Source organism: Podarcis melisellensis (genome assembly GCF_964234715.1).
Source record: "Podarcis melisellensis genome assembly, chromosome: 10".
NCBI classification, from domain to species: Eukaryota; Metazoa; Chordata; class Lepidosauria; order Squamata; family Lacertidae; genus Podarcis; species Podarcis melisellensis.
This window is the reverse complement of record NC_138542.1, coordinates 27,386,774-27,407,226: the sequence shown is the minus strand read 5'-3', so window position 1 is coordinate 27,407,226 and position 20,453 is coordinate 27,386,774. Positions and strand designations below refer to the sequence as shown.

General features: G+C 43.9%; 1 protein-coding gene across 3 annotated transcripts; it reads left to right on the top strand.

Annotated features, from left to right (window-relative positions):
* The first annotated feature begins 5 nt into the window (after positions 1-5).
* PUS7L (pseudouridine synthase 7 like) lies at positions 6-19,984 on the top strand. Of its 3 annotated transcripts, none has more exons than XM_081928978.1 (9): positions 6-21; positions 3,127-4,049; positions 6,146-6,305; positions 8,223-8,418; positions 10,128-10,226; positions 10,727-10,808; positions 14,297-14,574; positions 18,023-18,076; positions 19,012-19,815. In XM_081928978.1, exons 2-9 carry the CDS (start codon positions 3,143-3,145, stop codon positions 19,336-19,338), a joined length of 2,103 nt encoding a protein of 700 aa, XP_081785104.1. In that variant the 5' UTR covers positions 6-21; positions 3,127-3,142; the 3' UTR covers positions 19,339-19,815. The 3 variants fall into 3 exon arrangements, with proteins under 3 accessions (XP_081785104.1, XP_081785103.1, XP_081785105.1); XM_081928977.1 differs by lacking the exon at positions 6-21 and adding an exon at positions 274-454 and having other exon boundaries at positions 19,012-19,984; XM_081928979.1 differs by lacking the exon at positions 6-21 and adding an exon at positions 552-573 and having other exon boundaries at positions 19,012-19,984.
* The last annotated feature ends 469 nt before the right edge of the window (positions 19,985-20,453 follow it).

Sequence of the window (20,453 nt, the reverse complement as noted above, 5' to 3'; positions counted from 1 at the left end):
ATCTACAAACCTATGCGGGAAGTACCAAGGAGGCGGTGGGCAAGGGGGGTAGCGTGGCGTTTCGCCACGCTTTATCGCTTCTCCGACCGAAATGTTTTAATCCGCTACCCTGCGCGGGGTTTTGTTCTATCTTTGGTGAGACAATGATACAATCCTATCTTCTTCTCCTGCTCTACTCTTCTCCTTCCTTGCCGCTGGCTCCACCCCTACTTAGATGAAAGTGGTATGCTCTCACTTCCTTGGCTACGCCTCTATATCCCCCCCCTCTACTAGATGGAAGATTCCTTCCAGTCGCTCCAGCGCTATTGCCGCCAGGGGTCCTCCTGCGCCGCGCGGATCGACCTAAGTGTTTGCAGGGGGATTTCCGTTCAATTGGATACAATTGCAATTGGAGCGTTGTGCCGGCGGTGCGGAATCGGCGTTGTGCGAGCCCGCAAAAGAGCCTTGACAGCAGGTCAGAGACCGCTGGTGTTGCCTACTCTGACTGGCAGCGGCTCCCCAAAGGGGTCAGAAAGCGGGGGGGGGGCATTCCCAGCCCTACCTGGATTGAACCTGGGAGCTTCTGCCTGCAAGGTAGAGAGAACTTAAGATCAAGGAGACACGTGGTCCTCCAGATGTTCCCCTGCTGCAAATCCCAGTGTGGCTAATGCCCAGGGGTGATGCGACTTGCCCTCCAGTAGCATTTGGAGGTCTACGCATTAGTCCACAACTGAAGTAGAGCCTTGCTAGCAATAGGAAGCAACAAGCAGCAGCTTCCTGCAACCGTAGGGAATGGGGCTGCTCTCGCAAGGATCGCTGAGCCCCCTTCTCTCTCTCTTTCTCAGAGAAAGAGAAGTAATGTGTGTCTGGCTTGATCACTGTGAGATCATTTGTTGTTTAGTCGAGTCCGACTCTTCGTGACCCCATGGACCAGAGCACGCCAGGCACTCCTGTCTTCCACTGCCTCCCGCAGTTTAGTCAAACTCACGTTGGTAGCTTCGAGAACACTGTCCAACCATCTCATCCTCTGTCGTCCCCTTCTCCTTGTGCCCTCCATCTTTCCCAACATCAGGGTCTTTTCCAGGGAGTCTTCTCTTCTCATGAGGTGGCCAAAGTATTGGAGCCTCAGCTTCACGATCTGTCCTTCCAGTGAGCACTCAGGGCTGATTTCCTTCAGAATGGATCGGTTTGATCTTCTTGCAGTCCATGGGATTCTCAAGAGTCTCCTTCAGCACCGTAATTCAAAAGCATCAATTCTTTGGCGATCCGCCTTCTTTATGGTCCAGCTCTCACTTCCATACATCACTAGTGGGAAAATAGAGAATCATAGATTTGGAAGGCACCACAAGGATATTGTTGTTGTTGCTGTGGATTCACAGAACAAAATCAAAATATAAAACCACAACATATGTAATCAAAATAAAAATAACAACCCAATAACACTCCCATCCCCACGTAAAATAAAGAGCCACATTTTAAAAGGGCATAGGATATGCAATGCAGGAATATTTTGCCCAATGTGGGGCTTGAACCCATGGCCCTGACATTATCAGTCTCATGCTCTACCAACTGAGCTGCATGAAAGGTAGCAACCTGGATGCTGGGGTTTTTGGCTTCATGGTGGGTAAAATACAGTTCCCAGGATTCTTTGGGAGAAGCAGTGTGCTTTAAATGTCTAAAGGGAGCAAAGGAGTGGGATGAGTACAGTGGTACCTCGGGTTACAGACACTTCAGGTTACAGACTCCGCTAACCCAAAAATAATGCTTCAGGTTAAGAACTTTGCTTCACGATGAGAACAGAAATCGTGCTCTGGCGGTGCGGCGGCAGCGGGAGGCCCCATTAGCTAAAGTGGTGCTTCAGGTTAAGAACGGACCTCCAGAACTGATTAAGTACTTAACCCGAGGTACCACTGTACTGCTCTCTTTCTCTCTGGCCGGTTCTGTGTAGGCCCAGTCCAGCTCTGCTCCCCAGCATTTCACCCAAAGAGAGAAGGCAAGTGGAAAGGGGAGGCAGAAGCTTCCCCGCCTGTTCACCTCTACTCTCTGGACACAGCGTGATGGACCCAGTCCTTACCACAATAGCAAGTGAGATAGCAAGTGAGCAACCGGAGACAGTGGTAGCTGTTCCATGCAATTGCAACTCATTTATGTCTCCTTTTGCAGGCATGGTATGTCCCACAGAGGACCTTACAGTCTTCAAACAAAAACATCCTGAAGGTCCCAGGCCACAGAGAGGTTAGGCTGGCCTCAACTAGAGTCAGGGCTTTTTTGGCTGTGGCTCCAATCTGGTGGAACGCTCTGCCACAAGAGACTAGGGTCCTGCGGGACTTGACATCTTTCCGCAGGGCCTGCAAGACGGAGCTGTTCTGCCAGGCCTTTGGTCGGGGTTCAGTCTGACTCCCTCTCCCCTTGCATAAGAACTTGCATGAAAGTGGCCTCCCAATTTTTCTCACAGGCCCATATAAGTTCAGCACAAACAGTTGGGCCTGGTGAGTATTTAAGGTCCCCAACCCTAATCTGTGGGTTGCCATCTGATTGGATTTTATTCTGATCCTGATCTGATTTGAGGATGTATTTTAATTGATTGTCTGATTTTATGTTAATGTGTTATACATTTGATGTTAGCCACTCTTGAGTCTGGCTTCGGCTGGGGAGGGCGGGCTATAAATAACTATTATTATTATTATTATTATTATTATTATTATTATTATTATTATCTGCTCTGGGGGATCTGTCTAAGGAGGAGGTGATACTGCTACAGAACTAATGGGTCCTGCTGAGATCCTGGCCCATCAGCAGCTGCCCCAAGGTGTTGACCCCTGATGTCAGCCCTACTCAAAGCACTTCCTTCTATCCATTCATTATATACTCACTGAATTATGGGTATGTTGCAGCAGAGGGCAACAGTGAGCACAAATACTAAGTCTTCAGTGCTAAGGAAAAGATCCTGTTTAATCGACCATCCTTTGAAATGTTATGTGCTTAAGATTTTGGCCTTTGTACAGTATACAGATCTTAAAATTGCGCTGATTTGTGTAAAGAAAGAAAGAAAAGGAATATAAGCTACTTCCTCCAAATTTTACTTAACAAAGAGTGATTGTGTATGATTTTCTAAGACTTGGCTCCAACTTGTCTTCATTTTTCCAGGCTGTATTATATTGGAATGGAAGAAGATTCTGACAGGGCAGTGGCGTTCCACTCTTGCACTTACGTGAATGATCACATTGGCTTCTGCGGCAGCTTAAAAACGTTCCCAAAGGACTTTGTAGTAACAGAAATTAATGCATTTGGGCAGTTAGTTAATGAGATCACAGCAGATTCTCCTAATAAATCCTGTGAGAGCTTGTCGGAACAAGCTGGGTTCTGTCAACAGGATCCCAAAAAGCTGAGACTGAGTCGTCCAGAACTGTGCACAGATGAGGAATATTGCAACATTCGGGATGATGATGATGTTCACTGTTCCCCAGAATGTCCTTCTTTCTCTGCTGGAGAAAGTGAAGAATCTAAATCTGATAATGTACCTGAAAACCACCTTGTCAAAGCTGTTAACCTGGACTCCTTATTAGATAAGCCCTTAAGGGAGCAACTCGGTCAGTTTGCTTGCCGTGTGAAAGACATGTGGGAATCTAAATCTGAACTAGGGGTTCCTCCAGATGAATTTTCTCTTGGTCGAGTCCTTGACAAGAAGAATCGAGCCAGCTTGCATGGTGCTATCAGACAGGAATACCCTTTCTTAGCCACGGTGACAAAATGTGGCGAGATTATTGTAAAGGCAAATCAGGACTACCAAGATCTTTGTCAGCTGGTGTCTGAAGAGGAAGCATGTGGCTTTATGAAATTTTTAGATGCCAAACTAGAACGATCAAAGTTTGCTTTCAGACCAGATGGAGATAAGGAACACCGGAAGATGGTTCACCACTTTATCAGTAAAAAATTTGGGAAGCTTGTGGAAACCAAGTCTTTCACCGATGCTCAACAAAAGGTAGTCATTATAGTAAGGTTTCGCGAGAAAAGTGGTTCAAGGAAAAGGGCTGCTGTTGACAGTGAGATGAGAAAAGAAATTTACACAGGTCAGTATGCAACAACAATTGTGTCACTTCCTTGGAAGGGTTTATATGTCCTTTGAAAACCCACCAGCCTATAATAGACTAACGTATCACTGTCTTATGGGACGCGGGTGGCACTGTGGGTTAAACCACAGACCCTAGGACTTGCCGATCAGAAGGTCGGCAGTTCGAATCCCCGCGACAGGGTGAGCTCCCGTTGCTCAGTCCCTGCTCCTGCCAACCTAGCAGTTCAAAAGCATGTCAAAGTGCAAGTAGATAAATAGGTACCACTCCGGCGGGAAGGTAAATGGTGTTTCCGTGCACTGCTCTGGTTCGCCAGAAGTGGCTTAGTCATGCTGGCCACATGACCAGCTGTACGCTGGCTCCCTCGGCCTGTAAAGCGAGATGAGCGCCGCAACCCCAGAGTCGGTCACGACTGGACCTAATAATCGGGGTCCCTTTAGCCTTTACCTTTATCACTGTCTTAATGAAATCTACATGAATGAAGTCACACACAGCTTTATTGCGGTCCATAGACCCAAAATACACAGTACAACAATAGTAAATGTCAATAGTTATTAAGGTGTAAGATCAGCCTTGCTTGAATGAAGTCAGCACTTGTTAAAAAGAGCCACATCACACTAAGATGGTTCACTCTTAAGGTTAAACCATTGTTTAAAATAAACTATAGTTTAAGAAGTACTTTGCTCCTCCCCTACTCCTGACTGCTGCATCGGGGAGGACACAAGCCAGAGTTTGGTTTGTTGTGATGTGTACAACCAGGAATCGAGTGGGCTCATGTTTGCCTCAGACGTCTCGGCTTCCGCTTGTAGGTTTGTTTGGAGGAAAACAAACAATGAGCCAAGGTTCACATGCCACAAGAAATCAAACCTGCTTGTTCCTGGCTTGCTTCTGCCCCCCCCCCCCCGTGGCAAAGTCATGAACTGGGAGAGGAGTAAAGTCCTTGTTTTTATTAAACTATGGTTTGTTTTAAACTATGGTTTAACGTTGCATGTGAGCCAGGCTGGAACTGATGAGAGTTGTAGTCTAGCAACATTGGAGGGGGCACTAGGTAGAACCAGTGATGCACAGGCAAGAATATCATTTCTGCAAGTAATTGCTGTGTAGCATAGAGTAAAATATATTACTAGTTTATATGAGATCTATGCTTATCTACAGGGTGGATTTGATTTAAATCAAATCGATTTAAATCACTAGTCAGTAAGACTTGATTGAAATCTTTCTTTCTTTTTTACAGAAAGACTCATTCTTGCTGGTATAATCTTAATATTTACAACCAGATGAAGGTTTCATTTTAGGAATAATAAATTTTCAGAGTAGTCTTTACAATTATATCAGAAATTACTGATTTGGCTATACTATTAGAAATACCTAGACAGGTAATTATGAAATTATTGTGAGGTTTAATAAGTTACCTATTTATATTTGGACAGCATCTCTGCTGCACTTTGTTGGAAGGAGAAAAATAATCATTTCCTTAATAACAATTTAAACAATTTATTTAACTAAAACAATAACATTATGTATCCATGTATCCATATGTATCCATGTTTGTTAACTGATGTGGTTAAAACTTTTTTTAAAAAACACACACACACAACAGAGTTTTAGCAAACATGAAAAACTTAAAACAAATCCTTATTTCCTGATGAATAGCCTTTTACTATAATGTAACTTGAAAAGGAAACTATCTTTAGAAAGATTTTTCCTCCAAAAGCATTTTATTTTCAAAATCCAATTTAAATTTAAAAAGTGATTTAAATTTAAAAACATCATTTTTTAAAAAAAAAGTTTTAAAAATTGATTTTTATCCACCCTGGTTACCTACAGACAGCAGCAATAACTTTGATACTGCATCTGCTAACATTTAGAAACTGCTTAAAACAGGGTATTTCTACTCCAGCTTAGTTTTACTGGTTTCCATAGAACAAGGATTAATAAGTAAATAACCGATTTTTCTCAATTGCTTAGCTGATGCCTACACTGTCCTATCAACAGATCTTCCATTAGCTCAGTCATTTGGGGAGGACACCATTCATGTTTTTTCTGAGCAACGCCATCCACTTGGGTGCACTGACTCTGCAATAATGTGGTTTCAGCTTTTACTCTCCGGAAAGAGAACCTGGAGACGCTTGAAGCCATTAGCTTCTTGTCTGCTGAACTTGACGTGCTCCCTTCAGACTTCAGTTACACAGGCATTAAAGACAAGAAGGCCATTACGTACCAAGCTATGGTTGTGAAGAAAGTGACGCCTGAAAGGTAATGAGAGATTTGTGGTTGCACTTTAACATCATGGTTTGACTTAGACTCTAGCTCTCTTTTTAAATTCAGATCTAGTATTTAATTTTGCTGGTTAGAAAGGAGTTCCATTTTGTTTTGAGTTCTTAACACTTGAAGCAATACGGAAAGTTAAAAGTCCTTTGGTATGCTTTAATAATAAATAATAATAAATTTTATTTATATCCCGCCCTCCCCAGCCGAAGCCGGGCTCAGGGCGGCTAACAACACCAAAGCAGGGGTAGAGCAGGGGTAGGAACCCGGGGGCCAAATGTGAACTTCCCAACTTTTCTGTCCGGCTCTCTGGACTCTTGATTAATAAGCTGTGTTCTTGAGTACCATTAAGATAGAAATAATTTCCTTTCTTTTCAAAGCATTGCTCATTTAGTACATGAGAAACATGTTGATCTGGGTGTTTATTTCTACAGCTGCATATGTAGCAAAATGGTGTAATGTTACTTGTCTTAAAGCAATTTTCACGGTTAATCGGCTGAACCTTTCACTTGCATTCTCATCGTTCTGATCCCCAAGAATCTGTTGTTCATCAAAGGGAAACTTTGTCTGCAACGCTCTCTAAAGCATAATGACTCTTTCCTTGTCGGCCTTACAAAAATAAACTCGCAGGACCATTTCTCTCCTTGGGTGTGTAATGTACATGCTTGTAATTGAAAACACAGCTGACAGTTCAAATATCTGACCTTGAAGTGTTCATTTAATCTTTTACTTCTAACACACATGAAATCCCCATTCAAGCCAAGGAAATGTTTTTCCAAGTAAAACTGCCACAGAATTGTGTGTGAGATTGGGGCAACACGTTGAAAATGCAATGTCGATTAAGTCCCTTTTTTCCTCTCTCTCGCAAAAGTATTTTGTAGAGTCTGTTACTAGTTAGCCTTCCCTTTTTAAGCCATTTCTGCTTATACTTTTTTTATTGAATACTACGCTGTTCTCACTCCCCAACTTTGCCTGCCAGTCTTGGTTAAATTCTTATTCCTCGGCGCAAGGATACCTTTCTATGTATCAGTTGCACTACTTTTATTTAGTCATCATGCATATTGCTTATAATGCATGTCCCTATATAGTGAACAAATAAACAAACAGAACTTGAATACAGTGTCTTCTTTAGCTTGTCTTCCACAGCTTGAGAAAGTCTTATTCTCTCATTTCCAATAATCTGCACACTGGTTGTTTTTACTTCTTTGTGGTTGTTAGTTGTCCAGGACATTTTGCAAAAATTAAAAATGGGAAAGTAGGATACGACTGTGCAGATATACAACCACAATGAAAAACACAGTTTGAGCTGAGAGACAAAAATAGGTAGTAGAATCAGCCCAAAGAGCAAAAACAGGAATATTTTCAAGCGGCATAGGAATGACAACAGGGAGAGAAACCAAATGGAGTTCTGTAGTTTCAACCACCGCACACAGCCTGCTCCCTGAATACGCCCATGCTTTCCCTGCTCCTATGCACTTATCATGAGCTGGGTAATACATGTACAACATTAGCACTCTAAAAATTGATTGTCTGGGTGGTCTTCATATGGACACATATAGTATGCACATTAAAAAGTGGCAAGGTGTGTGTGCAATGCTTTTATCAATAAGTACATTTTGTTTAGCCTTCCTCCTGCAAAAATCAGGCCACAATCTTAGCACATTGTGGGGCTGAGAGCACATTATTGCAGAATTTCTGCTAATGCGTATTTTTCAGCAGTGTTTAGTGGTAGCAACGAAATATCAAAATTTGGAAGGTCCAAGCAAGGGCATGCTTTCCCCTTCCCCCAGCAAAACCATTGCCAATAAAATGCTATAGGAAGCTCATTTTTTGAAAACTGCTTCCTTGTTAAAATATTCAGCGTCTAGAAAATAACACGGCATTTCCGACGTCTCCTTTCTGCAGATTGAAAGAACTTGGAAACACCATTGGGAAAAAAGGAATTGGTGTGTCTAATGTACACTCTGCCAGTCAGCCGCTGAGACTTGGTCAATTGCAAGGAAACCATTTTGATATAATTGTAAGAGATTTAAAACTTAAAAGCAATGACTGTTCTGCGAGCCTAAAGGAGAGAGTATATGAAGCAACTGAGAACGTCAAGGTAAAGCAGTAGTACATTTCATAAGATCCTGCCTCTAGCTTTCCATGCCTCTGTGATTTTAAAATACTATATAGTGTCCAGATCAGCATTGCAAGCTAAAGATGCACCTCTTTGTCTTAGCTTTCGGCACCTGAAGTGTGTATTTTTGGATCCACCTTATTTTTGTAAGTCTAAACTGTGTTTAATACTATGTAACATTGGACGCAGGTGGCACTGTGGGTTAAACCACAGAGCCTAGGACTTGCCGATCAGAAGGTCGGTTGTTCGAATCCCTGCAACGGGGTGAGCTCCTGTTTCTCAGTCCCTGCTCCTGCCAACTTAGCAGTTCGAAAGCATGTCAAAGTGCAAGTAGATAAATAGGTACCTCTCTGGTGGGAAGGTAAACGGTGTTTCCGTGCGCTGCTCTGGTTTGCCAGAAGCGGCTTAGTCATGCTAGCCACATGACCCGGAAGCTGTACGCCGGCTCCCTCGGCCAGTAAAGCGAGATGAGTGCCGCAACCCCAGAGTTGGCCATGACTGGACCCAATGGTCAGGGGTCCCTTTACCTTTACCTTTAACATTGTATATTAATATGAATGTTGTGTTTTAATCGTCGTAATCTGCCCCAGAACCTTAGGATGAAGGGTGGGAAATAAACTACTGTAGTAGTAATAGTAGTAGTAGTAGTAGTAATCATAACAACAACAACACAAGAAGTAATAGCTCCATGCTATTCTGCATCTGGGGAGCACTGTGTACAGTTCTGGGTGCTACATTTGAAGAAGGATATTGATAAATTGGAGTATATCCAGAGAGGGGTAGCCAAGTGTTCTAGAGAACAAGCCCTATGAGGAATGGTTGAAGGCTGGAGAAGGTTAAAGGGAGCCATGATTCATTTTCTTCAGATATCTGAAGGGCTGTCTCAGGGTAATGGCCAGAAGGCACATGGGGCCACCATCTTTCTGAAGCTAAGCAGCAATGGGTCTGGTCAGTGTTTGGATGGGAAACCACCTGGGAACTGTATATATTGAAGGAAGAGGTGATATATAAATGTAAGAAAATGAATAGGAATAAATAGGATGGAGCAGACTTCTTCTCTGTTGCTCCAGATGGCAGGACCTAGAGCCCAGGGAAAGAAATTGCGGGGAAGCAGATTCCAGCGAAACCTTAGCAGAAACTTCCTAACAGTAAAAGCCGATGGGTCTCCTTCACTGGAGGTATTCAAGCCAATGCAGAACGGTCAGGCGTAGTTGCAAGATTCTTGTATTGAACATGGGGTGGGCTACACAGCCACCTAGGTAAAGGTAAAGGGACCCCTGACCATTAGGTCCAGTCATGGCCGGCTCTGGGATTGCGGCACTCATCTCTCTTTACTGGCTGAGGGAGCCGGTGTACAGCTTCCGGGTCATGTGGCCAGCATGACTAAGCCACTTCTGGCAAACCCGAGCAGCGCATGGAAATGCCGTTTACCTTTCCACCGGAGCGGTACCTATTTATCTACTTGCACTTTGATGTGCTTTCGAACTGCTAGGTTGGCAGGAGCAGGGACCGTGCAATGGGAGCTCACCCTGTTGTGGGGATTCGAACCGCCTACCTTCTGATTGCCAAGTCCTAGGCTCTGTGGTTTAACCCACAGTGCCACCCGCGTCCCATACAGCCACCTAGGTCCCTTCTAACTCTAAAATGCTATGATTCTTCATATGTTTAACTTTTCCTCTTCTGCTTTGCAGAGAAATGGTTTTATAAATTTCTATGGACCTCAGCGATTTGGACAAAGGCAGACTATACAGACAGATCAAATCGGATTGGCTTTGCTGAATGAAGAACTGGTACACACACAGAGATATAATTTTATATTTCTCTCCCTCCTAAGAGCTATTGGGGTGGGGTGGGGTTACACTAAGTTCTCCTTCCCTATTCTAACATTGCAACAGTTTTGTGAGCTAGGTTAGTCTGAAAGAGATGCACTGGCCCACAATCACTCAGTGAGCTTTATGGCGGTGTGTGTGAGAACACGCTCTTTTTTAAAAATCGGATTATCATTCCCTCAATTTCCATTGTTTACACTGTGTGTTGTTCCTTATGTAGCCAAAACAGCACCCACTGTGCAGACTTTGGGGGACTCCCAAGGTTTGCAGAAGTACATAAAAATCTTTAGAAAAGGCAAAGTGGGAGGGGAAGAAACCACAAACAGCCCATGAGGACTTAGTGTGTGCCACATTTGGACGTAGATCGCCCTTGTAAAAGTCCAATCATTTGGAATCAAAGCTGGTGCTAACTTTTAAGAACACATAAAGCAACATGGCATTTGTGTTTACTTGCCTTAAAGGTCAAAGCGGTGAAATTGTTTCTCACGCCAGAAGATTCAGATGATCCTGTAAATAAAGCGAAGAAATACTTCCTTCAGACCGGTAAATATGCCATCTCCTATGAAACATATCGCAGGAAGAAAACCTTGCTGCGTAGTGAGGAAGAAACGTTTGGGTTTACTAACAGAAGCAATATTAAAATCAGTGGAAATGGGTAAATAGTTATGCACTCGCGTGTGTATGTGTATCTTAAAAGGTTCTCAGAATTTGCTTCTTTAAAGATATTGATATACTGCTTAATATTCAGAATTTCATAATGTATATATAAAAATACATAAAACATATACAGTTGTACCTTGGAAGTCGAATGGAATCTGTTCCAGAAGTCTGATTGACTTACAAAACGTTTGAAAATCAAATCACGGCTTCTGATTGGCTGCAGGAAGCTCCTGCAGCCAATTGGAAGCCGCAAAAACCCCATTGGACATTCAGGTTCCTAAAGAACGTTTGCAAACCGGAACAGTCACTTCTGGGTTTGCGACGTTCAGGAGCCAAAATATATGAGTTCCATGGCATTCGACAAGCAAGGTACGACTGTATTTAAAGCGTACAAGGAATAAGAACAATTCAATTCATTTATTCAAAGGCTGAAAATTCCCTCAGAATGCCTGTTGAAATAGGAAAGTCTTTGTTTGATGCTTGAAGTTCCTTGGAGGGCAGTGTGTGTTGCCTTTTTCAGCTCTGCATTGAGAACAATGGGTTAAATCACACAGTACTTGGCCCATGTCTTGAGTTAGCACATCTCACATGTCTGTCTCCACCAGACCTTATTTATTTATTTAAAAATACAAGTGCAAGTAGTAGAACTACAATGACAAGATATGACTTAGTTGTTTTGACAAGCTATTATATGGGCATGGTGCCCTTTTACGTGACTGCGGCAATTACTGTCACCCTTCAGCGACCCACCTTAGGTCTTTGCCCACGAAAATCTCTCCTCTAATTTTAAACACTTGCTTTCATTTCTGAACGTTCGCTGCAAAGTTTCCCTTCCATATTGCCCTTTCCTCCACGGGGCTTTTCTTTGCTGCTTCCAGTGTAACTGGAGCTCCCTAGAAAGTTGGCTGCTTCAGTGATGTAACTAACCTTTTCTTCAGACAGCCAGGAATTAATTGCTTTCCCATGCCCTGAAGAGCTGCATAGAAAAAGGGAAGTAATCATCACCTAATTGAGCAGTGAGCTGCAGAATATATACCACAGCATTACATCATTTTCAGCACCTTTTTAATGGGGGGGCACTATTTGCAGAAAGGACCCCCCTCTCCTCACAAGATTATACATTTGCCCATGTTAGGAGGTTAGCAGAAAGGAAGTGAGTAACTGAGGGGAATGGCCGTGTCTGATAGGATCTTCAGATGCGAGTGTTGCTGTTTTTTTCTGGGAAAGGGGTTTTCTGAAAATGTCATTTCAGATTCTGCTGTAATGATGCTGTTCTTCAGTGATGGAAATCAAGCAAAATAAGGAAAAACTTTTTTTATTTTTTGATACATCATTTTCCCCTTTGAGCTGAGTTGATGGACACGTTTAGTATTCCCCTTGCCTCTAACACATTCAGAAGAGTGGACTCTCTCAGCATTAATTACTTGAAGCAAAAACACATTTACCTAACATTCCTTGGTTAGAGGAATTAAGGGGTGCGTGTGGGTGACGAATTGGAAACAGAAATATTAGTCTTCTCTAAGTTTGAAATCTGAAGTACTCCCTCTTTTCCGACAAATGTTACCACCCACGCCAAAAAGACTACTTCTTTTTCTTAATGATTTTCCTGCTTTCCTTATGGAAATGCAACTCTTTTCATTCTCACTGCCTTCTCTGGCTCTCAGTTTCCATTGACTTCGCTTGTCCTTAACGATGCCGTGATGTAGTCAAATCACATGGATGCATAGTGCCAGGATGATACCCTATTCCCTTGTGATCCCAGATCACCTGAAAATGCCAAGGTGGGGATAAGAAGATAAGAAGTAGCAGGAAGAAATGGTGCAGAAAGTGGAAAGGAAACAGTGAGCCAGTTTGTACGTGACACTAAGCCAAACCATGGCTAAGCTAATGCATCTGCATGCAGGTAGCTGCAGCAGAAATCATGGCCGCTTTGCTTCTCACCTTGGTCTCCTGAAGCTAAGCCATGGTTTGTGTTAGTATTGTGTCCAAACCCAGGCTCATTGTTTGTCTTCCCCAGAAAACCAGGAACAGCAAACCAGGAACAAACCTTGGCTACAACTTATGGTTTGTCTAGAGCAAGGCAGGTAGACTGGTGACTGGGAGTGGCCGCCGAGACCACATAACACTGGTCCTGAAAGACCTACATTGGCTCCCAGTCCGTTTCCGAGCACAATTCAAAGTGTTGGCACAATTCAAAGTCCCTGACCACTGGTTTTGTTAGCTAGGGATGATGGGAGTTGTAGTCCCAAAACATCTGGAGGGCTGAGTTTGCCTATGCCTGTTTAAAGCCCTAAACAGCCTTGGCCTAGTATACTTGAAGAAGCATCTCCACCCCCACCTCTCAGCCCAGACACTGAGGTCCAGCTCCAAGGGTCTTCTGGCAGTTTCCTCACTGTGAGAAGTGAGGTTACAGCGAACCAGGCAGAGGGCCTTCTCGGTGGCGGTGCCCGCCCTGTGGAACACCCTCCCATCAAATGTCAAGGAAATAAACAACTATCTGAGTTTTAGAAAACATCTGAAGGCAGCCCTGTTTAGGGATGTTTTTAATGTTTGATGTATTTATCGTGTTTTTAATATTCTGTTGGGAACCTGCCAAAGTGGCTGGGGAAACCCAGCCAGATGGGTGGGATAGAAATAATAAGTTGTTGTTGTTGTTAAGTAAACTGGGCTGGGGGGGGGGGAGGAAATGAAACAAGTAAAAAATAATCATCATCATCATAGTAGTTGAGATAAATATTTATCCACCCTGAAAGTGCTATTTTTGACATGGAAAAGTGGAGAGCAAATCTGCACATTAGCCTCCTTTGCTTTTCAGTTTTTTCAAACCAATGAATGAATACAGTGGTACCTCAGGTTAAGAACTTAATTCGTTCTGGAGGTCTGTTCTTAACCTGAAACTGTTCTTAACCTGAAGCACCACTTCAGCTAATGGGGCCTCCTGCTGCCCCTGCGCCGCCGCTGCACGATTTCTGTTCTCATCCTGAAGCAAAGTTCTTAACGCGAGGTAATATTTCTGGGTTAGCGGAGTCTGTAACCAGAAGCACGTTTAACCTGAAGCGTATGTAACCTGAGGTACCACTGTAAATCCAACAGCTTAGAGTTGGGGCTGCTTGAGTCTTGAAAGTCTAAGCATCTTTGCGAAGTCAAGAGGGCACAGTCTCAACCGGGAACAAACACAGAGCATAATGGACGTGGTGGAGAGGACTCAAAAGGGGGGAAATCAGTGGGCAAAAGAAGCAACCAGCACCTTTCAACCACCCACTGCTTCTCATATGATATGTGTAGGAGAAACAGAAGTTGCGCTACGAAGGTGCACCTTAGAAGCAGAATGTGTAGAAAGAAGCTCATGATCAGTTTTCTCTGTTTTTCAGAGGACGCCAAAGGTACCCTCGCAATGCTGCCTGACTTCAAAGTCAGAGAGACGATGCTACTGCGTGCCTTGAACCGCTACGGTATAAATCACGAGGGATGTGCACGAGGGTGGCTCAGTATTCCTCACTCCATGCGTATTTTCTACGTCCATGCATATTGCAGTAAGATTTGGAACGAAGCCGCTTCCTATCGGATTAAGAACTACGGTACAAGAGTTGTGGCTGGCGACCTCATCTTTTCGGGAACACGTTCTAAAAGCTGTTCGCTGAATGACAAGGTAAACAGGAGCTTGAAAGGCACGGATAGCAAATCTGATCCTCTCTGGGTCTGTTAAATTTCATTAAAATTCGAACGAGGCCTTTCATCTTCCTGGTACTCCATAAATAAACATGCTGTGTTTACAAAAGGTGCAGTCTGGTTTGGCAGAACCAGTCAGATATAGATTATTTTGCTATGCATGTTTATGAGAACCAAGCCTTTTTTTGTGTGAACTATAATGTGGCCCAGGATGTTGCATGCATGAAATGGGATAGTGCTCCTTTTGGAATAAGATGAATGGATGTCAATTCATGATGTCAATGTGTTCAAGGAAATTAATTGGTGCAAGTTCAGGTAACATACCCCCTTATAAATCAGAACATCCTATAATTTTATATATATATATATATATATATATATATATATATATATATATATATATATATATATGCAGGTTTTGGTGTCCTCGGTGTCTTCCCGTGTAAAAGTTGGGGTGTCTAGGCGACGTTTCGACGAGGTCTCACTCGTCATCTTCAGGCTGGTGCTTTCGGCTTCTTGTTACTGGAACAGAGCAGGATCTCAGTGTTTGAGTTCCTATAAATACTGTTGAGGGGGTGTGGTGTATAGCCTCCAATGTTCTGGGCAGAGAGGAAGTTCCCAGGCTAGTGTGCCTTTTCTTCTTTTGTTCCTTAATTACTTGAGGGATATCTTGAGTGATTTCTTGAGTGATATCCTGAGTACCACTTAGGTGGGTCATTAGGTGTGGATTAGTTGCTAAAGTCTTTGTGTCTTGACCTCTTGAACTTTGTGAAGAGTTTTTCTGAGAAGATGGCTGTACATGGAACATCACCACAAGAGAATAATCATGGAAGCCATCGAGATAGAGAAACACCCTCACAACATGAACAAGCGTGACGACACATCCCGCTTGCCAGACATCTGGAAATTAGCCCTCCCCACAAAAACTGACACCAGATCCAGAGGCACACAGAACGCCATCACCAATCAACCACACCAGACCCAAACCCAGACCCTCTCCACAGATAAATTACAGACACCATCCAGTAGCCAAACCATGGTGGCACCTCCGGATGCTGCACCCCCCTGCAATCCCTACACAGATCTGGCTGACACAGGCCACAAAACCACAGCTCGCCCCTATACACGAAGCCAAGCCAGAGCACAACTAAGTGCAGTACAGCCATCTTCTCAGAAAAACTCTTCACAAAGTTCAAGAGGTCAAGACACAAAGACTTTAGCAACTAATCCACACCTAATGACCCACCTAAGTGGTACTCAGGATATCACTCAAGAAATCACTCAAGATATCCCTCAAGTAATTAAGGAACAAAAGAAGAAAAGGCACACTAACCTGGGAACTTCCTCTCTGCCCAGAACATTGGAGGCTATACACCACACCCCCTCAACAGTATTTATAGGAACTCAAACACTGAGATCCTGCTCTGTTCCAGTAACAAGAAGCCGAAAGCACCAGCCTGAAGATGACGAGTGAGACCTCGTCGAAACATCGACTAGACACCCCAACTTTTACACGGGAAGACACCCGAGGACACCAAAACCTGCATATATATATATATATATATATATATATATTTGCAAAAAATAATAATAAACCAATAAAAACCTTTCCCCATGTGTTTTTGTAGATACTACCAGCTTGCTTTCAAACTCATCACTATCATGAGGACTAGAACCGTGTATTTGGTTTGGTTTTGTTGTTGTTGTTTTTGCTTAGTTTAATTGGATCTTCTGAAAAATAATGGCTAGGGAGCCAATGAAATTGTATGTTGAGGGCATCTCAGAAGAATCAGCCCTGCCCAGTTAACCCAGCTATATTTCACCTGGGCTGAAAGGCAGGGCAGAGATATTTAGATAGGTTAAAAACATAAAATAAACTCTGGATTATTCAAAATGCTATTTCAGAAAAATAAAAATCAGAAGACGTCATCCAGTTGGAAGCCCATGTAGTCTTTAATCATGAAGTTATTTCAGCATGGCTAACATTAATTTCACATTCTTTACCATTTAAAGTGGTGTTTTCTGTGATTACGAATGGGATAAGTACACAGCCAAGTCAAACAGTTGTTTCTAATTTTGTGTTGGTTGAAGCCAACCATTTGCCTTTGCAATAAATAACTTGGAAATGTTTTCTCTTAAAGGATGGCGAGGGTTGCAATCTTACACCAATTCACCTGAAAGTAAGCTCCATTGAATCAATAGAATTGAATTCTGAGTAAGAGTGCATAGAACTGCATTGTAGGCGTACAGGTGTAGGTATATGATTGCTTCACATTCTATGGAAATTCCACTGCCTCTCACTAGTGGCAATGTCCAAGTAGTGAAGTTCCACTCAAGAAAAGCTCCTGTGGGTAAACCACTGTGCCCCTTGGGCTTGCTGATTGAAAGGTCGGCGGTTCAAATCCCCGCGATGGGGTGAGCTCCTGTTGTTCGGCCCCAGCTCCTGCCAACCTAGCAGTTCGAAAGCACACCAGTGCAAATAGATAAATAGGTACCACTCCAGCAGGAAGGTAAATGGTGTTTCCATGCGCTGCTCTGGTTTCACCAGAAGCGGCTTAGTCATGCTGGCCACATGACCTGGAAAAACTGTCTGCGGAAGCGGACAAACACCGGCTCCCTCGGCCTGTAAAGCGAGATGAGCACTGCAACCCGAGAGTCATTCACAACTGGACTTAATTGTCAGGGGTCCCTTTACCTTTACCTTAGTATGGAAACACCGTTTTGAACGCATTATAAACATGCAACACCAGGTGGCAACAGAGGGTAAAATAAATTCTGTGCAATTTTCCGTAGTGATTCCCCCCTTTTGTTATAACGATGTAATTTCTGACTTATTTATAGCATTTTTCCTGTGTGTAGATCCATCCTTAGTCTGTTTATAGACTGTATTTTTCACACGTTGTGCTGAAAGCAGTTTATAAGAAGCAACCCTATGAATACAATAATGCAACAACCATTGTGCATAATCAAAATTGCCATCAAAATGATAGCATCGCTGCAACAATTCATTTTTCTTTTGAAATATATCACAAAAAATGAAGCGAGCATGCCAGTTAATATCCCAAAATAGCCCTAAATCTAATATCAGATCTAAACACCAGACACAGTTTTTTGGGCAGCTGTTCCCTCTTGGGGAACCGGTAGGATTGAAGCAGCTATATCTTGATGGCTAACACAGTCTCTTCCTTCCCTTTACTAGTTGAGCTCTAACAGTACAAGCCTAGCCATGTCTACTCTGAGCAAGACCCGCTGGGGCTTACTGCCTGGTAACGGGTTAGGATTGCAGCCTGAATCCTTGCATTTATGTTTTTAACCTTCAATACTGCATTGCAAACTGGCCTGGGAATTATTTGAAGGATGGGAATAGAAATCTCTAGAATAAGTCAATAAAAACATGTTACATACTTTCCCCCATTTTTTTATACTAGGTCCATGTAGTAACAGCTGCAGAAGAAGAGGCCAATGAATATGCAATAAATCAGGTACGTTTGGGGGAAATGCATTTCTTTAAAGCATTAAAGGAGCACTAGGCTTATAACATACACTTTAAGTTATAGGCATAGCTTGATCACTGGAAAATATAAATACAGTTGTACCTTGGAAGTCGAACAGAATCCGTTCCAGAAGTCCGTTTGACTTCCAAAACGTTCGGAAACCAAAGCGCGGCTTCTGATTGGCTGCAGGAAGCTCCTGCAGCCAATCGGAAACCACGCCGGACGTTCGGCTTCCAAAATCATTTGAAAACTGGAACACTCACTTCCGGGTTTCGATCGTTTGGGAGCTGATTTGTTTGGGAGCCAAGGCATTCAAATGCAAGGTACGACTGTAGAATGAAATGCCAACCCAAACCAAAAATCCAGATATGTGTGCATTTTGCAGGGTTCTCTCGCTACCACCCTTCCTCCATTCCCCCCGCCCCATAACCAACAATTCCTCTGTGTTCCTTTGTTCTGACATCTCCTGGGCATGTATAAAGGTAAAGGTGAAGGGACCCCTGACCATTAGGTCCAGTCGTGACTGACTCTGGGGTTGTGCGCTCATCTCGCTCTATTGGCCGAGGGAGCAGGCGTTTGTCCGCAGACAACTTCCGGGTCATGTGGCCAGCATAACTAAGCCACTTCTGGCAAACCAGAGCAGCGCATGGAAATGCTGTGTACCTTCCCGCTGGAGTGGTACCTAATTATCTACTTGCACTTTGACGTGCTTTTGAACTGCTAGGTGGGCAGGAGCAGGGACCAAGCAATGGGAGCCTACCCCGTCACGGGGATTCAAACCGCCGACCTTCTGATCGGCAAGTCCTAGGCTCTGTGGTTTAACCCACAGCGCCACCCGTGTCCCTGGGCATGTATACATGTGCTTTTATGCAAACCTGCTTCCCTTCCACAGATACGCTCACCTTACTTTTTTCTTCCCAAAGGTGATTATCCCAATGGCTGGCTACAACGTCCGCTATCCCACTAACAAAGTCGGGGAGTGGTATCGCAAAAGACTTGCCCGTGATGGGTTGCAGATGCACCAGTTCAGGCTTCCTTCATTACAGCTGAATGTGCCTGGGTGCTACCGACATCTCCTGAAGTATCCGCGCGATCTGTCGTACAGTTTCTTAAAAAGCGGCGAAGAACCGGTGGAAACTGGGGACAATTCCCCCAAAGATCCCGAAACTTCTCTTTCGGTGTCGTTTTGGCTCGATCCTTCGTGTTACGCAACTGTTTGTTTGGGGGAAATAATGAAGTGCAATCTTTAAAAGAAAAAAATGGCAGAGCTTTGCTGTGTAGAAATACGGCATGCTCAATAAAAATGGCATGGGGCTGCGTAGAAAAGAAATGGTGCTGCACCTTGGCTTGGGGGAGGTAGGGGCTGCTCCTCAGGCTGCAAAATGTATTGGACCAGATCACCCCACCTTGGATCTACTGTAACAAGACAGTGCAGGAATACAGCCAAGCTTCCAGCCTTATGCTTCCCAAACAGGTAAACCCAACATCCCTGTGCTCCTAAATTGGACCAGCGTCTAATTCTTTGTCTTGTCCACACATTAAGTTTCAGCTTGTTATTGCTCACCTAGCCTGCATCCAGGTATTCATAACACAGGCCCTGCATTTCATGCAACTCTCTGGAGCTTTCCAATTTCTCTTTGGCACTGGGTGAAAACCGTACGTGCCTGATTTTCGAAATCTGGCTTTCAGTGTTCTTTTAACACTGATTCTCCCCCCGCCCCCCCGCTCCAATCTGCTTTCAAATCACTTTGTTTTTATTGGCCATCATGGCAGCCTGGTCTTGGGACTTGTTTGGGGCCGAAGAGCAGGGTGAAAGTGCAGATAACAAAATGGAATGAAAAACAGAACCAGGGCTGTCTTAAGCATATGCGGCACCGGGGTGCAAAGATCTGCCTGGCGCTCCCCCCAGTCCCAGGCGCACAGGAGGGCGGAGCCAGACGGCTGCCTAGTGTCTCGCTGGCTCGGTTGCCCCCCAACTTGCGGTGCAGAGCCGCCCACAGCAGAAGAGCCCGTCACAGCGCTCCGACCGATGAGCAGGCGCTTTCTCGAACTCAACTCTCAGGCCCTGGACTTTCAGCCTGGCACCCCTGAGAGTCCACCGCCCGGGTGCCCCGCACCCCTAGCACCTATGGGTAAGATGGTCCCGAACAGAACTGTGTGTGTCACCTGCAAGTTGATGATACTAACTCTGAACTTATTCTGTCCCAGCCATTGCATCGTAGTGCTAGGAAAATTATTTGAAGTGCCGTAGACAAATCCTGCATGGTAAATAATAAGAATAAGAGTAATTTATTATTTATACCCCGCCCATCTGACTAGGTTTCCCCAGCCACCCTGGGCAGCTCCCAACAGAATATTAAAAACA

What these genes read in the sequence shown, in the direction of transcription:
- PUS7L (XM_081928977.1), top strand. Translation starts at nt 3,143, where the DNA reads ATGGAAGAAGATTCTGACAGGGCAGTGGCGTTCCACTCTTGCACTTAC. An exon ending in AAGCAACTGAGAACGTCAAG is followed by an intron (nt 8,419 to 10,127) that starts GTAAAGCAGTAG and finishes TCTGCTTTGCAG; the next exon opens with AGAAATGGTTTTATAAATTT. An exon ending in GCTGTTCGCTGAATGACAAG is followed by an intron (nt 14,575 to 18,022) that starts GTAAACAGGAGC and finishes TTTTTATACTAG; the next exon opens with GTCCATGTAGTAACAGCTGC.